This window comes from Watersipora subatra, chromosome 6 (genome assembly GCF_963576615.1).
Source record: "Watersipora subatra chromosome 6, tzWatSuba1.1, whole genome shotgun sequence".
NCBI lineage: Eukaryota > Metazoa > Bryozoa > Gymnolaemata > Cheilostomatida > Watersiporidae > Watersipora > Watersipora subatra.
Window position 1 is genome coordinate 37,004,414 of NC_088713.1, and position 26,633 is coordinate 37,031,046.

Here is a 26,633-nt window from a genome sequence, read left to right on the forward strand (position 1 = left end):
GAGAGTGCAGAATATATGCGACATTACTATCAAACTCTGCATACAAAACTCTACATCATTGTTTTAAGTCATGTCAAATTTGTGTTATAGGAGCGTCTACTGTACTAGTTATTAATGGTTCACATGATGAACACTTGTAGGCTTGATGAATGACATGGCATACACCAATCAAACATAACCTACTGGCTTGTTGTAGTTAGTCAACTATTAACATAACTTGCTGGCTTGTTTTAGTTAGTCAACGATTAATATAATCTACTGGCTTGTTTCAGCAAGTCAGCTGTTAACATAACCTACTGGCTTGTTTCGCGGAGCTAGCTGTTAACATAACCTACTGCCTTGTTTCGCAGAGCTAGCTGTTAACATAACCTGCTGACTTGTTCTAGGGTCAGATATTAACACTTACTAGTTAAGCTGCCAACATAACACGCGACTTAGTTTTAGTATATAAATGTTTTAAAATCTAAAAGAAACCTCACCAACATCTTATTAACCGTGTTTGAGCAAACTATGAAAGGGAACCTGTAGGTTTTTATAAATTGGTTTTTGGCGCTGTTCAACCTGCTGGCCAGAAGAAGGAATTTCTTTGACCTATGTATTTACTGGCGAACAATCACTTCTCTGAATGCCATGTGCTACAAATCGACATATACATCGGTAGCCTCAAGTATCAGCTGCTAGCGTTGCTGCTATATTGGTATACATCATGGATGCTTAAAAAGTATTCCTAGCTTTTGTCAAATGGCATCTCGGTAAGGCACTGTGGTACTCTATCACTTTTACAATATTTTCTATCACCTTAAATAAACATACTAATATATTGTGTTGCTTTATATTATATTAGGGTTTTTATATTATACTAGCAATAAGACCAGTGATGCCCGCGATTTCTTCCATTTTCAATCAGATAGATCCCAGACGGATGTTTAACCCTTTGGCTGGGGAAACGACCAAAATGTCGTTTACCCGTTGCGTGGGGAAATGACATTTATGTCGCTTTCAGTAGACGTTTATAAAGCTGTTACCTAGTAACGTTAAATAAAGGATATGAACACTAGTAAGTTTTAAATATCATCAACAAGATATTAGTCGATGATTTACAATATGAAACAATTATCTGAGAGGCGTTGCTTTGTGCTAAAAGCTAAACAAATCGCGCTTCCTTGGAAAAGAATAAAAGTTGGAAAAACCAGTCAACATCGGCTCGACTTTCAAAACGGTAAAATAAAAGATTATTTGATCCTGCGATTGTTAGTGATTTTTTGTCTGATCAGAATGAAAAATAATTCAAATAATAGAAGTGAAGTATACTTTTTGAACTTTTAATATACTTCGAATATACAGAGAAAAACGATTGTTATGGTAGCTCGCACGGTTACGTTATAGGTTTGACTCTACCGAAAAAAATGCTTCCAAGCATTTCATACAGGGACATTTGCACATGGTTGTATTTTTTTGTAGTAGTAGATATGTAAATGAATGTTTATGTACAAAAGATTTTGTTCATAGAAATAAATTTAAGATTTGAGCAATGCATGTTCATAAAATATCGATTTTATTGAAATTGAAAAATAAATTACACGACTTTCGGGTGTTTTTGCCGGGCTTTTACCCGGTCAAAGGGTTAAGAGGCTGGTTATCAGGAACCAAGAGTTTTAAAACTAATTATTTTTAGGGAACTGAAGGAAGGAACATAGCGTATACCATAAAACCTTTATTTGAGTGCCACCTTTATTTAAGCACTACCTCTAATAGAACACCTCTATTATTAATATAGGAAGAGATAAAAAATACAGGACCACCATTTAATTGAACACCACTATTTGCTTTTACATTCTTCATGCTTTATCTTTAAGAACCCATAGTAGGAAGAAATCAAAAAAAAAAATTTCACCAAAATAGTACTAATAATGACTCGGGTTACATCAATGATATCCAATTATTCCGTTGTATTTGTAGTGTTTCCATGGTTTCAATGTCTGATTAAATTCATCATCACAATTATCAGAATTACATTCTGATTTGAAGTCACTGAAATCTAAATCCGATCGATTATATTCAAGTTCATCCATAATGTGGTTTACAGCCTGATCTGAAGGCTTTAAAATGTTTTGATGAGAATACTTTCCAGTAACACCATACAACGTATTAGCAGCCAGAATTAGGACATTTCGAAGTCCCTTATCCAACTTCTAAGCTTTTCAGTTTTTCCTTAAAACTTTGGAAGCAACGCTATCGAATTAAGTAATAACTGTATCAGGCTAATATGTTTTATTCAAAGTAGTTCCTTGCTTAACTTTGTCTAATACTTTGATGTATATAAAAAACAGTTAAGCAAAAATGGTGAGGCTGATGGCATTAAAGTTGCTCTTCCCGGAGGAGAGTGCAGAATATACGCGACATTACTATCGCTCCGCCCATAAAAGGGTGAAATTTAGATTCCCAAAATTCTGACCAGCTACATGTAATTGAAAAATAAAGCGCAGCCATTTATTTGAATGTCACTATAAAGGAAGGGTTGAAAAATACAGCGCCATGGTGCTCAAATAGAGGTTTTACAGTATGTGTGGAGCCTTAATGACATTGGCCAAAACGCATAAGGTTTACAAAAATTACCAGACAAACACGTAACGACAAAGAGGGATTTATTGATATAGATAAGAGTACACTATGATAAATTATATTGTCATACTTTATGTAATGTATTATAGCAACATATACCATGATCTGTTAGATTATATGCTACTACTGCCTATTATGTTATCTGTCTTGTACTATGCTCTATTATTCTATTGTTTCAGATTTTAATATATGATGTTAAATTATGAAAATAGTAACTTTAATAAAAGTCATTTCTCAATTCATTTTGTTCTCAAGTCCTTTTCAAACAACTTCATATTATTTTTCAACTTACCTTGGATTGTCTCCCTTACAGATTGAACCAATCACAATTATTCAATAGCCAGACTATTGATTCATTTGTTATTCATGACCATTGGATGTTCTAAAGCCTGACTAGGTTCATGCATGAACTCCGGGCGCTTTAATATTCTCATATGAAATTAATTTGTACAATGCTTTGTGGAACAGGTAGGCATGCCGAGCTGGTGTCAGTATGCTTTTCTATTGTCACTTGGCTTTCTTTTTACAGGGAGTTTATAGCAAGTTCTTGGACGATGTAGAGAGCAACGGCTCAGGCCAGTTCTACAAACTGGTGAGTTGCTTCTCTTGCCCGTACTTTGACTATTCACATTGTTGTGTTTGAGTTTTACTTGTTTTGAAATTTCAACACCGTTAATTGGCAAACTAGAGCTTGAAGAATCTGAGTTGATGTCGAGCTTAGCTACACCAATTGGAAACAGGCTTTCAGTAGAAAAATTTCTGCTTTTCCTTTGACAGTGAGATTTTAGTGAGGTCTTCTTTTCCAGGTTTAAGGTGTTTTCTACAAAATCGTGGCAACTAGAGTCATGACACCAGTATGTAACAGCTTATTCTAACCTTCTTATTGTTATTTTCAGGTTTAGTATGTTATTACTTAGTAATGCCTGTCACTTAGTAGAGCTATGACATGTTTAGTATATTATTACTTAATAATGCCTGTCACTTAGTAGAGCTATGACATGTTTAGTATGTTATCACTTAGTAATGCATGTCACTTAGTAGAGCTATGACATGTTTAGTATGTTATTACTTAATAATGCCTGTCACTTAGTAGAGCTATGACATGTTTAGTATGTTATCACTTAGTAATGCATGTCACTTAGTAGAGCTATGACATGTTTAGTATGTTATTACTTAGTAATGCTTGTCACTTAGTAGAGCTATGACATGTTTAGTATGTTATTACTTAGTAATGCCTGTCACTTAGTAGAGCTATGACATGTTTAGTATGTTATTACTTAATAATGCCTGTCACTTAGTAGAGCTATGACATGTTTAGTATGTTATCACTTAGTAATGCATGTCACTTAGTAGAGCTATGACATGTTTAGTATGTTATTACTTAGTAATGCTTGTCACTTAGTAGAGCTATGACAGGTTTAGTATGTTATTACTTAGTAATGCCTGTCACTTAGTAGAGCTATGACATGTTTAGTATGTTATTACTTAGTAATGCCTGTCACTTAGTAGAGTTATGACATGTTTAGTATGTTATTACTTAGTAATGCCTGTCACTTAATAGAGCTATGACATGTTTAGTATGTTATTACTTAGTAATGCTTGTCACTTAATAGAGCTATGACATGTTTAGTATGTTATTACTTAGTAATGCCTGTCACTTAATAGAGCTATGACATGTTTAGTATGTTATTACTTAGTAATGCTTGTCACTTAGTAGAGCTATGACATGTTTAGTATGTTATTACTTAGTAATGCCTGTCACTTAATAGAGCTATGACATGTTTAGTATGTTATTACTTAGTAATGCCTGTCACTTAGTAGAGGTATGACATGTTTAGTATGTTATTACTTAGTAATGCCTGTCACTTAATAGAGCTATGACATGTTTAGTATGTTATTACTTAGTAATGCCTGTCACTTAATAGAGCTATGACATGTTTAGTATGTTATTACTTAGTAATGCTTGTCACTTAGTAGAGCTATGACATGTTTAGTATGTTATTACTTAGTAATGCCTGTCACTTAATAGAGCTATGACATGTTTAGTATGTTATTACTTAGTAATGCCTGTCACTTAGTAGAGGTATGACATGTTTAGTATGTTATTACTTAGTAATGCCTGTCACTTAATAGAGCTATGACATGTTTAGTATGTTATTACTTAGTAATGCCTGTCACTTAGTAGAGCTATGACATGTTTAGTATGTTATTACTTAGTAATGCCTGTCACTTAGTAGAGGTATGACATGTTCAGTATGTTATTACTTAGTAATGCCTGTCACTTAGTAGAGCTATGACATGTTTAGTATGTTATTACTTAGTAATGCCTGTCACTTAGTAGAGCTATGACAGGTTTAGTATGTTATTACTTAGTAATGCCTGTCACTTAGTAGAGCTATGACATGTTTAGTATGTTATTACTTAGTAATGCCTGTCACTTAGTAGAGTTATGACAGGTTTAGTATGTTATTACTTAGTAATGCCTGTCACTTAGTAGAGGTATGACGGGTTTAGTATGTTATTACTTAGTAATGCCTGTCACTTAGTAGAGCTATGACATGTTTAGTATGTTATTACTTAGTAATGCCTGTCACTTAGTAGAGCTATGACAGGTTTAGTATGTTATTACTTAGTAATGCCTGTCACTTAGTAGAGCTATGACATGTTTAGTATGTTATTACTTAGTAATGCCTGTCACTTAGTAGAGTTATGACAGGTTTAGTATGTTATTACTTAGTAATGCCTGTCACTTAGTAGAGTTATGACATGTTTAGTATGTTATTACTTAGTAATGCCTGTCACTTAGTAGAGTTATGACAGGTTTAGTATGTTATTACTTAGTAATGCCTGTCACTTAGTAGAGCTATGACATGTTTAGTATGTTATTACTTAGTAATGTCTGTCACTTAGTAGAGCTATGACAGGTTTAGTATGTTATTACTTAGTAATGCCTGTCACTTAGTAGAGCTATGACATGTTTAGTATGTTATTACTTAGTAATGCCTGTCACTTAGTAGAGTTATGACAGGTTTAGTATGTTATTACTTAGTAATGCCTGTCACTTAGTAGAGGTATGACGGGTTTAGTATGTTATTACTTAGTAATGCCTGTCACTTAGTAGAGGTATGACGGGTTTAGTATGTTATTACTTAGTAATGCCTGTCACTTAGTAGAGCTATGACAGGTTTAGTATGTTATTACTTAGTAATGCTTGTCACTTAATAGAGCTATGACAGGTTTAGTATGTTATTACTTAGTAATGCCTGTCACTTAGTAGAGCTATGACGGGTTTAGTATGTTATTCCTTAGTAATGTCTGTCACTTAGTAGAGCTATGACAGGTTTAGTATGTTATTACTTAGTAATGCCTGTCACTTAGTAGAGGTATGACGGGTTTAGTATGTTATTACTTAGTAATGCCTGTCACTTAATAGAGCTATGACATGTTTAGTATGTTATTACTTAGTAATGCCTGTCACTTAGTAGAGCTATGACAGGTTTAGTATGTTATTACTTAGTAATGCCTGTCACTTAGTAGAGCTATGACAGGTTTAGTATGTTATTACTTAGTAATGCCTGTCACTTAGTAGAGCTATGACATGTTTAGTATGTTATTACTTAGTAATGCTTGTCACTTAGTAGAGCTATGACAGGTTTAGTATGTTATTACTTAGTAATGCCTGTCACTTAGTAGAGCTATGACATGTTTAGTATGTTATTACTTAGTAATGCCTGTCACTTAGTAGAGTTATGACAGGTTTAGTATGTTATTACTTAGTAATGCCTGTCACTTAGTAGAGCTATGACATGTTTAGTATGTTATTACTTAGTAATGCCTGTCACTTAGTAGAGCTATGACATGTTTAGTATGTTATTACTTAGTAATGCCTGTCACTTAGTAGAGCTATGACATGTTTAGTATGTTATTACTTAGTAATGCCTGTCACTTAGTAGAGCTATGACAGGTTTAGTATGTTATTACTTAGTAATGCCTGTCACTTAGTAGAGCTATGACATGTTTAGTATGTTATTACTTAGTAATGCCTGTCACTTAATAGAGCTATGACAGGTTTAGTATGTTATTACTTAGTAATGCCTGTCACTTAGTAGAGCTATGACATGTTTAGTATGTTATTACTTAGTAATGCCTGTCACTTAGTAGAGCTATGACATGTTTAGTATGTTATTACTTAGTAATGCCTGTCACTTAGTAGGGCTATGACATGTTTAGTATGTTATTACTTGGTAATGCCTGTCACTTAGTAGAGCTATGACATGTTTAGTATGTTATTACTTAGTAATGCCTGTCACTTAGTAGGGCTATGACATGTTTAGTATGTTATTACTTGGTAATGCCTGTCACTTAGTAGAGCTATGACATGTTTAGTATGTTATTACTTAGTAATGCCTGTCACTTAATAGAGCTATGACATGTTTAGTATGTTATTACTTGGTAATGCCTGTCAGTTAGTAGAGCTATGACATGTTTAGTATGTTATTACTTAGTAATGCCTGTCACTTAATAGAGCTATGACGGGTTTAGTATGTTATTACTTAGTAATGCCTGTCACTTAATAGAGCTATGACATGTTTAGTACGTTATTACTTAGTAATGCCTGTCACTTAATAGAGCTATGACGGGTTTAGTATGTTATTACTTAGTAATGCCTGTCACTTAATAGAGCTATGACGGGTTTAGTATGTTATTACTTAGTAATGCTTGTCACTTAGTAGAGCTATGACATGTTTATTATGTTATTACTTAGTAATGCCTGTCACTTAGTAGAGCTATGACATGTTTAGTATGTTATTACTTAGTAATGCCTGTCACTTAATAGAGCTATGACGGGTTTAGTATGTTATTACTTAGTAATGCTTGTCACTTAGTAGAGCTATGACAGGTTTAGTATGTTATTACTTAGTAATGCCTGTCGCTTAATAGAGCTATGACATGTTTAGTATGTTATTACTTAGTAATGCTTGTCACTTAGTAGAGCTATGACGGGTTTAGTACGTTATTACTTAGTAATGCCTGTCACTTAATAGAGCTATGACATGTTTAGTATGTTATTACTTAGTAATGCCTGTCACTTAATAGAGCTATGACGGGTTTAGTATGTTATTACTTAGTAATGCTTGTCACTTAGTAGAGCTATGACATGTTTATTATGTTATTACTTAGTAATGCCTGTCACTTAGTAGAGCTATGACATGTTTAGTATGTTATTACTTAGTAATGCCTGTCGCTTAATAGAGCTATGACATGTTTAGTATGTTATTACTTAGTAATGCTTGTCACTTAGTAGAGCTATGACATGTTTATTATGTTATTACTTAGTAATGCCTGTCACTTAGTAGAGCTATGACATGTTTAGTATGTTATTACTTAGTAATGCCTGTCACTTAATAGAGCTATGACGGGTTTAGTATGTTATTACTTAGTAATGCTTGTCACTTAGTAGAGCTATGACATGTTTATTATGTTATTACTTAGTAATGCCTGTCACTTAGTAGAGCTATGACAGGTTTAGTATGTGATTACTTAGTAATGCTTGTCACTTAGTAGAGCTATGACATGTTTAGTATGTTATTACTTAGTAATGCCTGTCACTTAGTAGAGCTATGACATGTTTAGTATGTTATTACTTAGTAATGCTTGTCACTTAGTAGAGCTATGACATGTTTAGTATGTTATTACTTAGTAATGCCTGTCACTTAATAGAGCTATGACATGTTTAGTATGTTATTACTTAGTAATGCTTGTCACTTAGTAGAGCTATGACATGTTTAGTATATTATTACTTAGTAATGCCTGTCACTTAGTAGAGCTATGACATGTTTAGTATGTTATTACTTAGTAATGCCTGTCACTTAATAGAGCTATGACAGGTTTAGTATGTTATTACTTAGTAATGTCTGTCACTTAGTAGAGCTATGACAGGTTTAGTATGTTATTACTTAGTAATGTCTGTCACTTAGTAGAGCTATGACAGGTTTAGTATGTTATTACTTGGTAATGCCTGTCACTTAGTAGAGCTATGACATGTTTAGTATGTTATTACTTAGTAATGCCTGTCACTTAGTAGAGCTATGACATGTTTAGTATGTTATTACTTAGTAATGCCTGTCACTTAGTAGAGCTATGACATGTTTAGTATGTTATTACTTAGTAATGCCTGTCACTTAATAGAGCTATGACATGTTTAGTATGTTATTACTTAGTAATGCCTGTCACTTAGTAGAGCTATGACATGTTTAGTATGTTATTACTTAATAATGCCTGTCACTTAGTAGAGCTATGACATGTTTAGTATGTTATCACTTAGTAATGCCTGTCACTTAATAGAGCTATGACATGTTTAGTATGTTATTACTTAGTAATGCCTGTCACTTAGTAGAGCTATGACATGTTTAGTATGTTATTACTTAATAATGCCTGTCACTTAGTAGAGCTATGACATGTTTAGTATGTTATTACTTAGTAATGCCTGTCACTTAGTAGAGCTATGACATGTTTAGTATGTTATTACTTAGTAATGCCTGTCGCTTAATAGAGCTATGACATGTTTAGTATGTTATTACTTAGTAATGCTTGTCACTTAGTAGAGCTATGACGGGTTTAGTACGTTATTACTTAGTAATGCCTGTCACTTAATAGAGCTATGACAGGTTTAGTATGTTATTACTTAGTAATGCCTGTCACTTAATAGAGCTATGACATGTTTAGTATGTTATCACTTAGTAATGCATGTCACTTAGTAGAGCTATGACGGGTTTAGTATGTTATTACTTAGTAATGCCTGTCACTTAATAGAGCTATGACAGGTTTAGTATGTTATTACTTAGTAATGCCTGTCACTTAATAGAGCTATGACGGGTTTAGTATGTTATTACTTAGTAATGCTTGTCACTTAGTAGAGCTATGACAGGTTTAGTATGTTATTACTTAGTAATGCCTGTCGCTTAATAGAGCTATGACATGTTTAGTATGTTATTACTTAGTAATGCTTGTCACTTAGTAGAGCTATGACGGGTTTAGTACGTTATTACTTAGTAATGCCTGTCGCTTAATAGAGCTATGACATGTTTAGTATGTTATTACTTAGTAATGCTTGTCACTTAGTAGAGCTATGACAGGTTTAGTATGTTATTACTTAGTAATGCCTGCCGCTTAATAGAGCTATGACATGTTTAGTATGTTATTACTTAGTAATGCTTGTCACTTAGTAGAGCTATGACGGGTTTAGTACGTTATTACTTAGTAATGCCTGTCGCTTAGTAGAGCTATGACATGTTTAGTATGTTATTACTTAGTAATGCCTGTCACTTAGTAGAGCTATGACAGGTTTAGTACGTTATTACTTAGTAATGCCTGTCACTTAATAGAGCTATGACGGGTTTAGTATGTTATTACTTAGTAATGCCTGTCACTTAATAGAGCTATGACGGGTTTAGTATGTTATTACTTAGTAATGCCTGTCGCTTAATAGAGCTATGACATGTTTAGTATGTTATTACTTAGTAATGCTTGTCACTTAGTAGAGCTATGACGGGTTTAGTACGTTATTACTTAGTAATGCCTGTCGCTTAGTAGAGCTATGACATGTTTAGTATGTTATTACTTAGTAATGCCTGTCACTTAGTAGAGCTATGACAGGTTTAGTACGTTATTACTTAGTAATGCCTGTCACTTAATAGAGCTATGACGGGTTTAGTATGTTATTACTTAGTAATGCTTGTCACTTAGTAGAGCTATGACATGTTTAGTATGTTATTACTTAGTAATGCCTGTCACTTAATAGAGCTATGACGGGTTTAGTATGTTATTACTTAGTAGTGCTTGTCACTTAGTAGAGCTATGACATGTTTAGTATGTTATTACTTAGTAATGCCTGTCGCTTAATAGAGCTATGACATGTTTAGTATGTTATTACTTAGTAATGCTTGTCACTTAGTAGAGCTATGACGGGTTTAGTATGTTATTACTTAGTAATGCTTGTCACTTAATAGAGCTATGACGGGTTTAGTATGTTATTACTTAGTAATGCTTGTCACTTAGTAGAGCTATGACAGGTTTAGTATGTTATTACTTAGTAATGCCTGTCGCTTAATAGAGCTATGACATGTTTAGTATGTTATTACTTAGTAATGCTTGTCACTTAGTAGAGCTATGACGGGTTTAGTACGTTATTACTTAGTAATGCCTGTCACTTAATAGAGCTATGACAGGTTTAGTATATTATTACTTAGTAATGCCTGTCACTTAGTAGAGCTATGACAGGTTTAGTATGTTATTACTTAGTAATGCCTGTCACTTAGTAGAGCTATGACATGTTTAGTATGTTATTACTTAGTAATGCTTGTCACTTAGTAGAGCTATGACGGGTTTAGTACGTTATTACTTAGTAATGCCTGTCACTTAATAGAGCTATGACAGGTTTAGTATATTATTACTTAGTAATGCCTGTCACTTAGTAGAGCTATGACAGGTTTAGTATGTTATTACTTAGTAATGCCTGTCACTTAGTAGAGTTATGACAGGTTTAGTATGTTATTACTTAGTAATGCTTGTCACTTAGTAGAGCTATGACAGGTTTAGTATGTAATTACTTAGTAATGCTTGTCACTTAGTAGAGCTATGACATGTTTAGTATGTTATTACTTAGTAATGCCTGTCACTTAGTAGAGCTATGACAGGTTTAGTATGTTATTACTTAGTAATGCTTGTCACTTAGTAGAGCTATGACAGGTTTAGTATGTTATTACTTAGTAATGCCTGTCGCTTAATAGAGCTATGACATGTTTAGTATGTTATTACTTAGTAATGCTTGTCACTTAGTAGAGCTATGACAGGTTTAGTATGTTATTACTTAGTAATGCCTGTCGCTTAATAGAGCTATGACATGTTTAGTATGTTATTACTTAGTAATGCTTGTCACTTAGTAGAGCTATGACGGGTTTAGTACGTTATTACTTAGTAATGCCTGTCACTTAATAGAGCTATGACGGGTTTAGTATGTTATTACTTAGTAATGCCTGTCACTTAGTAGAGCTATGACAGGTTTAGTATGTTATTACTTAGTAATGCCTGTCACTTAGTAGAGCTATGACAGGTTTAGTATGTTATTACTTAGTAATGCTTGTCACTTAGTAGAGCTATGACATGTTTAGTATGTTATTACTTAGTAATGCCTGTCACTTAGTAGAGCTATGACAGGTTTAGTATGTTATTACTTAGTAATGCTTGTCACTTAGTAGAGCTATGACATGTTTAGTATGTTATTACTTAGTAATGCCTGTCACTTAGTAGAGCTATGACATGTTTAGTATGTTATTACTTAGTAATGCCTGTCACTTAGTAGAGCTATGACAGGTTTAGTATGTTATTACTTAGTAATGTCTGTCACTTAGTAGAGCTATGACAGGTTTAGTATGTTATTACTTAGTAATGCCTGTCACTTAGTAGAGCTATGACAGGTTTAGTATATTATTACTTAGTAATGCCTGTCACTTAGTAGAGCTATGACGGGTTTAGTATGTGATTACTTAGTAATGCTTGTCACTTAGTAGAGCTATGACATGTTTAGTATGTTATTACTTAGTAATGCATGTCACTTAGTAGAGCTATGACAGGTTTAGTATGTTATTACTTAGTAATGCTTGTCACTTAGTAGAGCTATGACAGGTTTAGTATGTTATTACTTAGTAATGCCTGTCGCTTAATAGAGCTATGACATGTTTAGTATGTTATTACTTAGTAATGCTTGTCACTTAGTAGAGCTATGACGGGTTTAGTACGTTATTACTTAGTAATGCCTGTCACTTAATAGAGCTATGACAGGTTTAGTATATTATTACTTAGTAATGCCTGTCACTTAGTAGAGCTATGACAGGTTTAGTATGTTATTACTTAGTAATGCCTGTCACTTAGTAGAGCTATGACAGGTTTAGTATGTTATTACTTAGTAATGCTTGTCACTTAGTAGAGCTATGACAGGTTTAGTATGTTATTACTTAGTAATGCCTGTCGCTTAATAGAGCTATGACATGTTTAGTATGTTATTACTTAGTAATGCTTGTCACTTAGTAGAGCTATGACAGGTTTAGTATGTTATTACTTAGTAATGCCTGTCGCTTAATAGAGCTATGACATGTTTAGTATGTTATTACTTAGTAATGCTTGTCACTTAGTAGAGCTATGACGGGTTTAGTACGTTATTACTTAGTAATGCCTGTCACTTAATAGAGCTATGACGGGTTTAGTATGTTATTACTTAGTAATGCCTGTCACTTAGTAGAGCTATGACAGGTTTAGTATGTTATTACTTAGTAATGCTTGTCACTTAGTAGAGCTATGACATGTTTAGTATGTTATTACTTAGTAATGCCTGTCACTTAGTAGAGCTATGACAGGTTTAGTATGTTATTACTTAGTAATGCTTGTCACTTAGTAGAGCTATGACATGTTTAGTATGTTATTACTTAGTAATGCCTGTCACTTAGTAGAGCTATGACATGTTTAGTATGTTATTACTTAGTAATGCCTGTCACTTAGTAGAGCTATGACAGGTTTAGTATGTTATTACTTAGTAATGCCTGTCACTTAGTAGAGCTATGACAGGTTTAGTATGTTATTACTTAGTAATGCTTGTCACTTAGTAGAGCTATGACATGTTTAGTATGTTATTACTTAGTAATGCCTGTCACTTAGTAGAGCTATGACAGGTTTAGTATGTTATTACTTAGTAATGCTTGTCACTTAGTAGAGCTATGACATGTTTAGTATGTTATTACTTAGTAATGCCTGTCACTTAGTAGAGCTATGACATGTTTAGTATGTTATTACTTAGTAATGCCTGTCACTTAGTAGAGCTATGACAGGTTTAGTATGTTATTACTTAGTAATGCTTGTCACTTAATAGAGCTATGACATGTTTAGTATGTTATTACTTAGTAATGCTTGTCACTTAGTAGAGCTATGACAGGTTTAGTATGTTATTACTTAGTAATGCCTGTCACTTAGTAGAGCTATGACATGTTTAGTATGTTATTACTTAGTAATGCCTGTCACTTAGTAGAGCTATGACAGGTTTAGTATGTTATTACTTAGTAATGCCTGTCACTTAGTAGAGCTATGACATGTTTAGTATGTTATTACTTAGTAATGCTTGTCACTTAGTAGAGCTATGACATGTTTAGTATGTTATTACTTAGTAATGCCTGTCACTTAGTAGAGCTATGACATGTTTAGTATGTTATTACTTAGTAATGCCTGTCACTTAGTAGAGCTATGACAGGTTTAGTATGTTATTACTTAGTAATGCTTGTCACTTAATAGAGCTATGACAGGTTTAGTATGTTATTACTTAGTAATGCCTGTCACTTAGTAGAGCTATGACATGTTTAGTATGTTATTACTTAGTAATGCTTGTCACTTAGTAGAGCTATGACAGGTTTAGTATGTTATTACTTAGTAATGCCTGTCACTTAGTAGAGCTATGACATGTTTAGTATGTTATTACTTAGTAATGCTTGTCACTTAGTAGAGCTATGACATGTTTAGTATGTTATTACTTAGTAATGCCTGTCACTTAGTAGAGCTATGACAGGTTTAGTATGTTATTACTTAGTAATGCTTGTCACTTAGTAGAGCTATGACATGTTTAGTATATTATTACTTAGTAATGCCTGTCACTTAGTAGAGCTATGACAGGTTTAGTATGTTATTACTTAGTAATGCCTGTCACTTAATAGAGCTATGACAGGTTTAGTATGTTATTAATTAGTAATGCTTGTCACTTAGTAGAGCTATGGCAGGTTTAGTATGTTATTAATTAGTAATGCTTGTCACTTAGTAGAGCTATGGCATGCCAAGTATACAAATATTAACATTTAACTCAGCTGAACTGACATTATCTTAAAGGTTGACTTGCAACAAAATTCACATCACAGTTATTTGGTATCAAAAGGTTCACCATGTCTTACTCTGCTGTATTGTGGGTACAAAATATGTGGACATGCGCTCGAGTGGGTGCATATCATCCCCTGATGAACATGAGGAGCCTGTTGGTCACCTGTGATCGTCGAAAAATGCTGCAGAAGTTGTTCGCGCCATATGGTGGAAAATTTGGGTCACATGATCAGATTATGACTAGATGATTAGGCCAAGCTGAAACGAAACCGTAAAGTAGCGAAGCATCTATTTTTTATACGGGTTTTCCGGTAGAACCCGAAGTGTTTGTCATAAACTAGTGCTACGAGAAATGTTATATTGAAAATTTTGTTGGCCTTTCATTTCACTTCATAACATCATGTGTCAAAACAATATCCACCTCGAGTAGAATACCTCATCAAAATAAAGGGATTCCAACCTCCGGCCATTGTTTTAGCTGTTCGTTTTTAAGCTTTTAAGAGCTTGTAATCACATTCCCACATATTTTGCACCTACAACACAACAGAGTAAGACATGGTAAATCTTTTGGTATCAAATAACTGTAATGTAAATATTGCTGCAAGTCAACCTTTAAGATTTGTCTCCCCGTGTTTGGTGATGCTCACTACACCTTTTTACTTGTGATCAATTCTACATTTTGCAGAGTGGAAATGGTCCAAATTCATGAGGCAAAATGGTTTACTAATGTTGCGGGGTGGGCACAACCACCCTAAATTCTTTATCAATATGCAGCCATGAATTTTGACTAAGTGCCGTGTGATTTGCTCAATATTCAAAGCATAAAGCCATTAGTCAATATATAAAAGCTGCTGATTGCTCAGATGCGTGTGTTGAATATCTTTTCCTGCAAGTTCATGGTGGATTAGAAGCAATGCTTAGGTTTACAATGTTCACTGCTGGGGTATGACTTTTCAGGCAAAAATTCTTTTTATACGGCTCACCCTTTCATCAACACTTTAGACCAACCATATGTAGCTGGTAGCTTTGCATTACCTCTTAGCTTTGCAGTAGTTTGTTTGATATGAATAACCATAACAAGAGAACACAACCACTACACCATAGCAAGAGAACAACCGTTTCACAGTAGCAAGAGAACACAACCATACATACATGAATTTATGGCATTTACATATGGTCCTGGTAAAGCTAATGCATAGGAAATTTTAGCCAGTTTCCTCGGGTCTTTCCCGCTGTTACTCTCGATATTTGAATGTTCACTTTTCTCAAGTGACCATTTTTGATTCGTGGATTCCTTCATCACCATACTATTTCATATTGTATATAAAGGCTTGTCTATATGAAACAATTTTATTTGCTTTTGTTTCGTTTTGCTCATCACTCATAATTTAGCAAATGAATTCTGTGAACTACTTCAATCTTAACTACATGTATTTGTTCTTTGATTATTTTTTAGTCGTTTGGTTGAATCGTCATATGAGTTCTTTGACAGCTTGCCCATACGCATACCTTTTGCTTACTTGCTCACCACTTGCTTATTTGCCAACGTTTTGCCATTTTGTCAGGATTGTGAGGATTTGTTACCTGTGTGACTTACCCTGAGCTTATCTCTTTACAGCTGTCAGCAGAATATGAGTCGCTCTATAATAAGGAACCTCTGGAACTTTATGACAGTCCTCTCAGGCACCTCTTGGTATGTTCTAATTGGCTATTCTTTCTCGTTCTTTGCTCCTATTGGTCATTCTATAGTTTTGCTGAGATTGGTCCTTTAGGCTTTTTGCTGAGCGGTAGTTGGCCAGCTAATAAATGAGTGTTCAATTGATTTTATCTTATTGGTCAGCACCCGCATCGACTACGAAAAGGTTTTTTTCACCCTTGTACAGTCAAACCTCCTCTACATTGAATTCATCTGTTAAAATTTTCAGATTATATTTCCGCATAAGATCCACTGCAATTCCTTTAGTCTATGCCATAGACCGAGAAGCTTTGATACTTTGCTAAACCAAACACACAGTTGGCCTATATGATATTTATTTCTGTATTTAAATCTGTAGAGACAGGTGAACCGAAGGGTTGGCTAGGCTTTTACAGATTCAGAGGTAGAGATACGAGGTGTAACCTTCGTAACCTGAATTACCCAAATTAGATAGAATTCAGCCTAACTTAGCTCATCGGTTCTGTCATTGCAATATGTACAGTTATTTTGATTTTTTGTTTTTTAATATCTCTCAACGTTTGCTATTGCATTAAATTCTAACCAAATGATTATTTTGCCCGAATTAATTCGAACGGATTTTCGAAAAACCGATATACTGCTAGTGTTTAAGCAATATCTTGAGAATAAAAACAGATATCGTTTTACTGTAGAATGCATCATGTTTAGAAAGAAATCCTCCACAAGATATTTATAAAATTGTTTAGTAAATCTCACTCTCGCAACTTTTCATTGCGTTGAACGAATGCGGTGTTTCTTATATCTATGACGATAACGATCTGGTTTTGCCGTTTTGACAAATAATTAAAAATGGAATTGTTGAGCCAAAACATTTTCTATTGGTTGCACATGATTGGCAATAAGGTTGTTTCGTTGGAGACAAAATTTGATTCGTCTAGCTAATGTGTAGGCTTGGTAACAAAAAGAAAAGTGACACCCTATTGATAAGCTGATAGATTGGCTTACGGTCTGTACTTTTATTACTGTGCAAGCCGATGTATCGGCTTGCGGTAGCGAAAGAGTTATGCGACTGCAATGTTTCGAGTATTTTAAAGTGTCATGTGTTGGAAGTTTTAGTTTCGAGTCGCATACTTGCTGTTGCTTTGTATCATCTGTTGAGAAATTGGTAAAGGAAACCCAAGTAGAGGTTTGACTCTCTACCTATTGCTAACTCATAACCTTTTAGCCTCACAGCTTGCGCTAGCATTCCGTGTAGAACAGTTCATATCAACCCCTCCCTGATGTAAAACGAATGACTGAAACTGAAGTATTCAAATTATTCCAAGCCAAACATGTTGAATATGAGGATAAGAGTTATGGATCTTTGCTGTTTTTATATCGGTTGGAGTTATCTACACTTTATCGAACCAACAACTGAGTCTTAAGTGAAACTAACTCGAGCATTGAACTAAAGCTTTGGATAACAGAAGATCTTGCTGGAATTACAAAGTTTTGCTAGGGAAAATGCCCTCCTACATGTTGAATAAGACAATTGGTCAATGTGTTGATCATACTATATACATGTAAATAGCTGTATGGTCTTGATTATTGATGCCTTAGTATTGATTATTGATGCCTTCCCCCTAAACTGAACAGGAGATTTGAGGAGATGTGTATTTATATAACTAGTTAGGAGTTTAAATTGCAGTATGCTGTTTGGTTTTCTCTTTTTTTCGCTATAACTCTGAAGACCCACAGAAATCCATGAGGTCACAAATATGTGATGACAAATTGTACCAAGAGGAAGAAGTAATATTGTAAATATCATTCTATGAAGCATTTCTGACTGGCCCGATGCCAACCTGCATCACTTAAAGCTACTATGACTAGTGTCACCTTCTACTCCCTCTGTTGGTGGTCAATCCGAATTGTTGAAACGATGTCACTAGAGCATGCATTTAGTAAGCAATTAGTGTCAAAAATTAGTTGCATATCTTATCGCGTGAGCTTGTATTTACTCAGTGCTGTCAAATAACAGGTACTTTGTGCATTATGTTATAAACTAACTAGCTGAAACATTAACGGTTTAGTTTGGTAACATTTTGGAATGGATGGAAGGTTCTGTTGGATAATTAATTCAATGTGCCAAAAAGTTTGCATTTGACTTGAGTCAACTGCAAATATTGCATTGTTAAAACAGTGAGCATGTTTATCAGCCGTAAATGCTACAAGTTCTACTATATATATATCTGTAGTCTCGTATACTTTTCCAGCCAGCTCTGTGTGCTTTTATAACTACATGTATGCCTAGCCTTAGGGGTATATCTGTTGTAAGGTTTGGTGAGTTTGGCTTCTATTGGGAGCCTGAGTATTGCAAGAATTTATGGCAAAAGGTTTAAAATTCTCAATTTAGATATAAAAGCAGTTTTTATTGAAATAAGAATAATAATAATTGGTAGAAAAGTAAATTAAGATTAAACATATCAGCCCAGTTAAGATCATATCTCTTGGAAACTAACAAAACGATACATTTCAAATGAAATTTGTTAACATCAAAATCGCTGTTCTGAATCACGATTGAAATGATTTTTTCTTAGAAAATATAGTACCCTAGGACACTTATATTTTGCTAGTATTTAGTTTCGTGAGTAGCATACAGAGTAAAATTTCGCTGCAACTTAATTTCGCAGCTCTGACGAGTGCAAAAATATAGTGATGTGAAAATAAATGCAGTGGAACAAACATAATTAGATTCCTCAGGTTCAGTTCACCAATAAGAAAAAAATTCAATTTGGGACTAGACCAATAGTTTGTAATTGTGAACCGCAGGTAAAAGGGTGTGGGCGAGGTCGATAATGCAATTTGATTGCTTGCTGCCATTTGTTTCTTGGACTATTAATGAACAAAGCTATTTAATTTCGCGTTTTCGCTCGTTTGTTATGATAGTTTAGTTTCGCACATGAAATTTTCGCGAGAGGATGACTCCGTGAAAACGTGAAAGTTAGATGAGGCGAATACATAAGTGTTCTAGGGTAAATCGTATTTGCTTATATGTTGTCAAATTGAACCCAAACTTGGGCGCATCTGGCCAAATATGCTTGAGCATGGCTAGTGCCATTTGGTTACCAGCTTCTACTCTTCCGCAACTTCTGCTACTGTCACAACTGGAGTTTCCAACTAGCTGTATGGCTGGCCCTGAATATAATAGAGGGATATTGGTGCAGTTATGCTAAGCTGAGTGTTCGGAGTTCTAGGGCTGCATGAACCAGTCTTCTATGATTGCACCTGAATTACATCCTATATTATTTCTTCTGTGCGATTACAGGAGAGCCAGAATTTTATAAATGTAATTAAATATAATAAAAGTTATATGTTAATTCTATATTGACTTCTTTTCTAGCATAATCTTCAAGCATCTCTGGTGTTGTTGACCAAGAATATATAACCTCTCATACCTTCATCTTGAGCAAGCAAGAATAATATTTTATTTAATGATATTATAGTTGAATCGCCACACAAATAATACAGAACTTATAGGCTAAATATTCTTAAATAAAGATGATTTCTTGTACATGGTAGACGGAGGAACATCAGAGCTCTTGGTGCTACCAGCTACTGAAGGAACAGGTGATAGTCCTGGAGACACTCCTAATCTACCTCTATTACACGCCAACATGCAAGCAGACCTACCTGCATGACCTCATTTCTAAGTTCAAAACTAGGGCACTCACTGGGCATCCTCATACTGCCATCAAACATCTCATCACTGATCTGCACAAGCCTCTGCTCGTCAGGCTACAGTGAGTTCTAGAGTTTACAGTTATTGAGAATGACCTTTTTGTAGTAGCTTTGATTAAAAATAACTGGAGAATGTCATCGCTTTGTTATATGAAATTTAGGAACTGCTTTTCTGAAGGTCAGGCTTGTGTCATACATGTGTGTTTAATTAGATAATAACTGAGAAGCCAATATTGTCATTCGGGATGTGCGGTTACACAGGGGTCATCGCAATGATGGTTTAGTGGTTACACAAGGAGGTCATCATGATGATAGTTTAGTGGTTACTAGTGCTGGGAACGGGTACGTCTTGGGCCCTTGGCCAATGAGTTTAGCCACCTTCCGTTCGAGTTTTTCGAGTATCGGGTAGCTGGTAGTGCTTGACACGAGTACTTCTTGGCCAACAAGTTTTTCAGGTATAGGGTTTTTTGATATGGGTTTTATGTCTAAAGTTTTCCAACATCAGACATCTTAAAATTTCTAATGCAATTATAATTTTATTCAATGTATTTATTACTATTTTCTATTCGTGCTCACCGCGTTAACAGATGGGCTGTCAAGCAGTGCTTAGAGCGCAAGGCGTAATAGATCGAGCTTTTATCCACTCTACTCGATGGATCCGTGTACCAAAACCCGAACTCACAAGTCAAAACCTGAACCCGAAAGATCGAAATGCTCAAAATTTCTATTACCCGAAACTCGAGAGAAGATAAACCCGCGAGTCCAACAAGTTTTATTACCCTTGCCCAGCACTAGTGCTTACACAGGGGTCATCATAACATCCCTAAGATGTTTTTACAATACATTGTCATTATACAAAGTTATGCTAGTAAACGTGGTACTGAGACTATATTTAACAGATCTCTTTTTTAAGTTTTATTAGTTGCAATAAGAATAATCCTCATGCTGACTTTATTTAACCTAAAATCAAGACAAGACCTTTACATGATGCAACAGTGTGGTTGGAGGTGTCTGAATTAACTTATCGTCTACAGGCAGAGCTGTAAACTCGAGCACTTTAGATGATTAGGTAGAAAGAGACAGCAACTCCCCTTGTACCAGATGATTAGTAACAATGGAAAAGATAGTTTTAACACTGAGCGACTGCTGTCCCTTTCATTCACACAGCAATTTGGTGTGCTTGAAAGCTTTTTTATACAAGGACCCAATAATAACATGCTTGTAAAGCAGCTCCAAAGTTCCAAAGCAAGTGTTGTTATCCAAGTATAACCAAAGAGTAGGACCAGGTCGCAAATTTGACTCCAGACAGAAGAGGATAGCTCATGAACCCGCAGCACCCGACCTCTCAAGTTATGAAAGCTGTGTTAACATTGGTTACGGTCATAAGCCGTTGTGTTTTAAATAGTTGGGAATCGTTGTTGGGATCTGAGTAATGCAGCCTTTTTCTCTATCAAATAGATAGGCATGAGGAGAAAGAAAGATGGGGAGAGTGAGGGGGAGGAAACGAAGGAGAGAATACGGAGAGGGAGTGAATACGGGAGGGAGAGTAAACGGGGAGGGAGAGAATACGGAAAAGGGAGTGAATACGGGAGGGAGAGCATGCGGGAGGGAGAGAAAATGAAGAGGTAGAGAAAGATGAACCGGAGAAGGGGAAGAGAAAAAATGGAGGAGAGAGAGCAAATGGGAGGGAGAGAGAGAAACCGAGAATGTTTATTTAGAAATGTTTATTTACGATCAAAATCTTTTGCCGTAATCTTGACCTTTGTAATTCATCACGTTACACCTAGAAATTATGAGTGGTTGACAATGTCTCTGAAACTATAACTGAAGAACTTTCAAACCAGTCATTGGACTTGCACATAAGTGTGCTGGATAAAGACTGAGAATTTCCCAGTATTTTAAATGATTTGCATTGAAAGATGTTTTTAGCTGCGTCAACTGTACAGCAACCACTATGAAAGCAACCAGTGGTAGTTTTGTAGTTTTCAATTTCATGCTATTTCACCTATCAAACATGGTTGTAATGGATTTATCTTCTAGTTTCCTTTGTAAGATTGGAATAATCATTTGACAGGCAACTGCAGGTGCTCATAGTGCTTGTGTGTATGAGATTGGATAACCCAACCCCTGAAGATTCCCCACAGAGTGATCAGAGGTCACTAATGCAAAAACTTGACATCATGTTTGTTACTAGACTGGGAGAGTTTCCTTCGCATGGACCTCTTATTCTTGCTTGGGCTGTAGCCAGATGTGGAAAGGTATGCACTTATATTTTATTGCTTTGAACATTGATCAAAGCCTTTTTGACATGTATGTATTAATTAAGTAGTAGTGAAGTCAAAATAGCTAAGTCACATGAGACAAGATGAGACAAGAAGCAAATTGCGAGATGAGATCGAGACAACATGGATGTACCATACATATGTAGATTATTCCCAAGCACACCTGTTACAAGTTGTCGGTCTGCAGCTGATTATACAACGTAACAACATCTGAAAGTGGTTTTCTGTGTAGGCAAGGAAAGTATCTCGCTTAGGAACAAATAAGTTGCAATATTTTATTGTTTTTAAGGCTAGTGTAGTGTAACATGAAATCACAAATGAGTAAACATATGTAATATTAAGGATGTATCTGGGAAAGCACTGTCCATCAGCTCACTCTTGATCTAGTGATAGATAGTTCTTGATTAAAAATATAATCACCCTGATAACATCTTCCTCAATGCGATTTCGCTTCTTAGAAATAATGTCTCTAGCCTTCCCCTCTTCATCAACATTAATGCCATATGCCCCCGTTCAGGTGACGTTTTAATCCAGTTGTGTTCGACTCGGTGCAATTTATCGCAGCTTTACATTGCATGCATATAGCCTCATCATTCTTCTAGCTTTTACAGTGTTTCAACCTTTCTGACGTTGTTTTGCTAGCGAAAACATTGTAGAAATCTAAACAGCTAGACATACTCGATGTAGTTTGTAGATGACTGAGAACTAAAACTGGCCTTGAACTGTAGTAATAAATAAACAATCACGAAATGTTGCCTACAGAAGATACGTATCCTCTCGAACTATCTCTACCTGAGAAAAACCTGAGGAGATTTGCTATTGAATGCGCAGATGATAAACACTGAGTTGTCCGACTGTGAGAGGAGATAACTAATGCGTTGTCTCGATTTATTGTTTAGACCAGATTTCGACGAGATGAGATCGTGTCTTGAAAAAAAGCCTTATATAGTAATTCTAGAAAATTCAAGACAAGAGTCACAACTCGAAGATCACTAGTATTAAGATGAACCCCAATACCCGGTTAGGGCAGTTTTTATAAACCAGCATGCGTATTAGGTACAGTAAAACCTCAACTTACAATCACCTTGACATGAGTTTACCAACATGTAGTGTTAAACCTGACTAAATAATATCATTGTAGAACTTAACTAGTTACCGACATACCCTACAGGATGATATTATTTGATGGATTTAAAAATTCACAAATTCACGGGCAGACAAATCCGCTAATGGTTAAAACCTGCAAATATTTAGAGTTGTTTGTCCTTCTTTTAAAGAAAATAGAAGTATAATGACTACATAAAATTAAAAACTAGTCGCCAGGCGTAAGTCAAGGAACATAGCTGAGTTTCAAACTTTTGTAACTATCATCGGGTGATAGAATTGCTCTCATTGCCAATACATCGCAATTCTTTACCAAATTAATCAAGGTGGTCCCAGTTTATTTGGAATTAAGCATGTCGTCAAAAGTTGCTCTTGCATTTTTTCACTGTGAAATCACCTTCAACAACTTCTAATACCGAAGTTGATTAAATCGACAATAATGATTTTGATTTAGACATGCTATGTATATGATTTGCAGATACGTTTACATATAGCCTATAATAGAAAAGTCAAATAGAAAGTTAAACACTATACGTATGTTAAGGTTTTGCACTCTATTGCTAGCTAGATTCATGGATTAATTCATTCACGTATCTGTTATTCCACGAATAAAATAGTCCACGAAAATGTATTAAAAGACAACTTTCGTGAAATATAACTCCGTGAATAATATTGTCCTGTAGGGTATAACATTCGTAAGGCTTTTATAAATAAAGAAGCTGGTAATAATTAAATGTAAATTTTAGACAAATAATAAACAATGTATACAATACCACTAATGTCATAAAGCACTGCATATGAGAAGTGGAACTTCACCATGTCTAAGTTAGACTAGTTCATACCATGCATCTACCTATGAACTTACTCTTGTGGCTTTTAAATGTAAAGCATCAATAAACCTATTAACTTTCACATTATTAATTTTTACCCATCATTTATTTTGTTTTGGTCAAATTTGGTTTCATACGTAGTTTTACATAATACATCTACTTTAATGCTATTGTTTAATGCTAATATACTTTAATGTGATGACTTAAGATTTGTAGTTATAAATTTTTGAGCTGAACATTTTGAACGTTGAATGACTAAACGTCGACAAATAAAATGACGACATCTAGAAGCTTTCATAACCCTTTTCCTAGGTAATTTCTCACCAGATAATTTCTCATCAGATGTTGCTGTCTTTTAACTTATTTTTTTATTTACGTTTGATTACTCAACAACACAAACCTTTTTCTTGAAATTTTTATTATTTCTTATTGTTATTATGTTTAAAACTATGATTTATATGCCGTAAAACCTTTATTGGAATGCTGCGGCGCTCTATTTTTCAACCCATTCCCTGTAGTGGTGTTTAAATAGAGGGTGGCATTGTTTTTCGAATAATGCGTCGAATTTTTGGGACGCTAAATTTAACTCTTATGGGCGAAGCGAATGTTGTCATATTTTACACTCTCCTTTGGGTGTAGTGCTGTTAACCCTTTTAGATGCATTAAATCTGCTAACTTATCTCGAACTTGTCAAAGATTTCAAGGTTGACTTGCAACAAAATTCGCATTACAGTTATTTAGTACCAACAGATTTACCATGTCTTACTCTGCTGTTCTGTAAGGGCAAAATATGTGGAAATGTGATTACAAGCTCTTAGAAGCTCAAAAACGAACAGTTCATTGCAGCCATCACAAAAACGCCGTAGATCGGAATCCCTTTCCAAAACGGCTCAAATATGACGTCATTGAACACGATGGCTTTTGTTTACACTTTCATGCAACCTCATTCGTCGAAGTATTTTCACAAAGATACTTCACTCATTTAATGAACCATGTTTATTGTCCTTGCGTGTCTATTTCATCATCATTGTAATGCTATCACTTTGAGCACTGATATCTCAAACCTACGGTAAAAATTCGTTTAATTTTTTAACCTTAGCTTGAAGGAGTGCATATCATCCTCTGATAAACATGACGAGCCTGTGGGTCCGCTGCGATAGTACAAAAATCCTGCAGGAATTATTCGCCCTGTTTGGCAGGAAGTATGGGTCACATGATCAGACTATGACTAGATGATTAGACCAAGCCGAAACAAAACTGTAAAGTAGCGAGCATCTATATTTGATACAGGCTTTTTGGTAATACCCCGGAGTGTTTGTCATAAACTAGTGCTACGAGACGTTTTATATTGAACCTTTTATTGACCTTCCAATTCATGTGATAACATCAGGTGTCAAAACAATAACCAAAATGTTTGCAAACGTCATCAAAATAAAGAGATTCCAAAGTACAGCGTTTTCGTGATGGCTGCGATTAACTGTTCTTTTTTATTTTTCAAGTTGTAATCACATTTCCACATCTTTTGCACCTACAACACAGCAGAGTAAAACATGGTGAATCGTTTCCCACGACCAAACGAGCTGATGCGAAGTTTGGGAATTTTTATGATAAATGCATGTGCACACAACTTACGAAAATTATTCATCAACAATGAGACGAACCCTTGTAATAAAATTTCATCAACAAATTTAACCATCGTTTTGTAGATTAGTTAAAGTATAATAACGATACAAAACACATATTGGCCTATTTAAATATGTTACTAAGTATTTGTATATTCTCGAAATTCTCTTAAAACTTACCCATCTGATCGGATTATACACAAATAGACAGATTAATTTGGCCAAAAATCGTTATTAAAACTTGCTAAGCCTCACTGTTATAAAAGTTAAGACCGGAAATTGAAACACAGAGCGACAGAGAATAGAACGATTAAGTCTTGCGCATTTCACGAAAAAATAACGTGCACTTTTCACCAGTTTATAGCATTGTCGAATTGCCGAAGGTTTCGGCAATTAACATAGGAGTACAGAAATCGTTTCATTTTTGCCGATTTCAATTTTTTCATTTTCATTTGCCAACACATTTGAGTACTTTCGTATTCTAACTGATGTCCAACGCAGTGTAAGTAAAGGAAATGGTAGTATGGAAAGTAATGGAAAGTAGCGGTTCTTATGAGATTGTTACAATAATTAATTATATGTTTGGATGACTACAGAACAATGACTACGTAGTACAGATTTTCTAAGAATCTAACACAGTGTAGGTAAAGAAAATGACGATGATATTTTTTCTAACGGTTCTAATGAGATTATTACAATAATTAATTATAAGTTTAGATGACTACAGAACAATGACTACGTAGTACAGATTTGGTAAAAATCTATATAAATATCACAACTTCGTGATATTGTTAGCTATGACGTTTTGAAATGTAAACAAAGTTGTGCATTGGTTTTATATTATTACTATATTAATAATATTGGTTATTCT

At 34.7% G+C, this 26,633-nt stretch overlaps 1 protein-coding gene across 1 annotated transcript in view; it reads left to right on the forward strand.

Moving 5' to 3' along the window:
• Positions 1-26,633, forward strand: part of LOC137398228 (nucleoporin NUP188-like) — a 101,179-nt gene that overhangs the window by 21,785 nt on the left and 52,761 nt on the right. The window contains exons 6-9 of the mRNA XM_068084335.1: positions 3,152-3,214; positions 16,151-16,225; positions 19,766-19,986; positions 21,999-22,182. Of these exons, the coding sequence (XP_067940436.1) occupies positions 3,152-3,214; positions 16,151-16,225; positions 19,766-19,986; positions 21,999-22,182 (543 nt within the window). The remainder of the gene's footprint in view (positions 1-3,151; positions 3,215-16,150; positions 16,226-19,765; positions 19,987-21,998; positions 22,183-26,633) is intronic.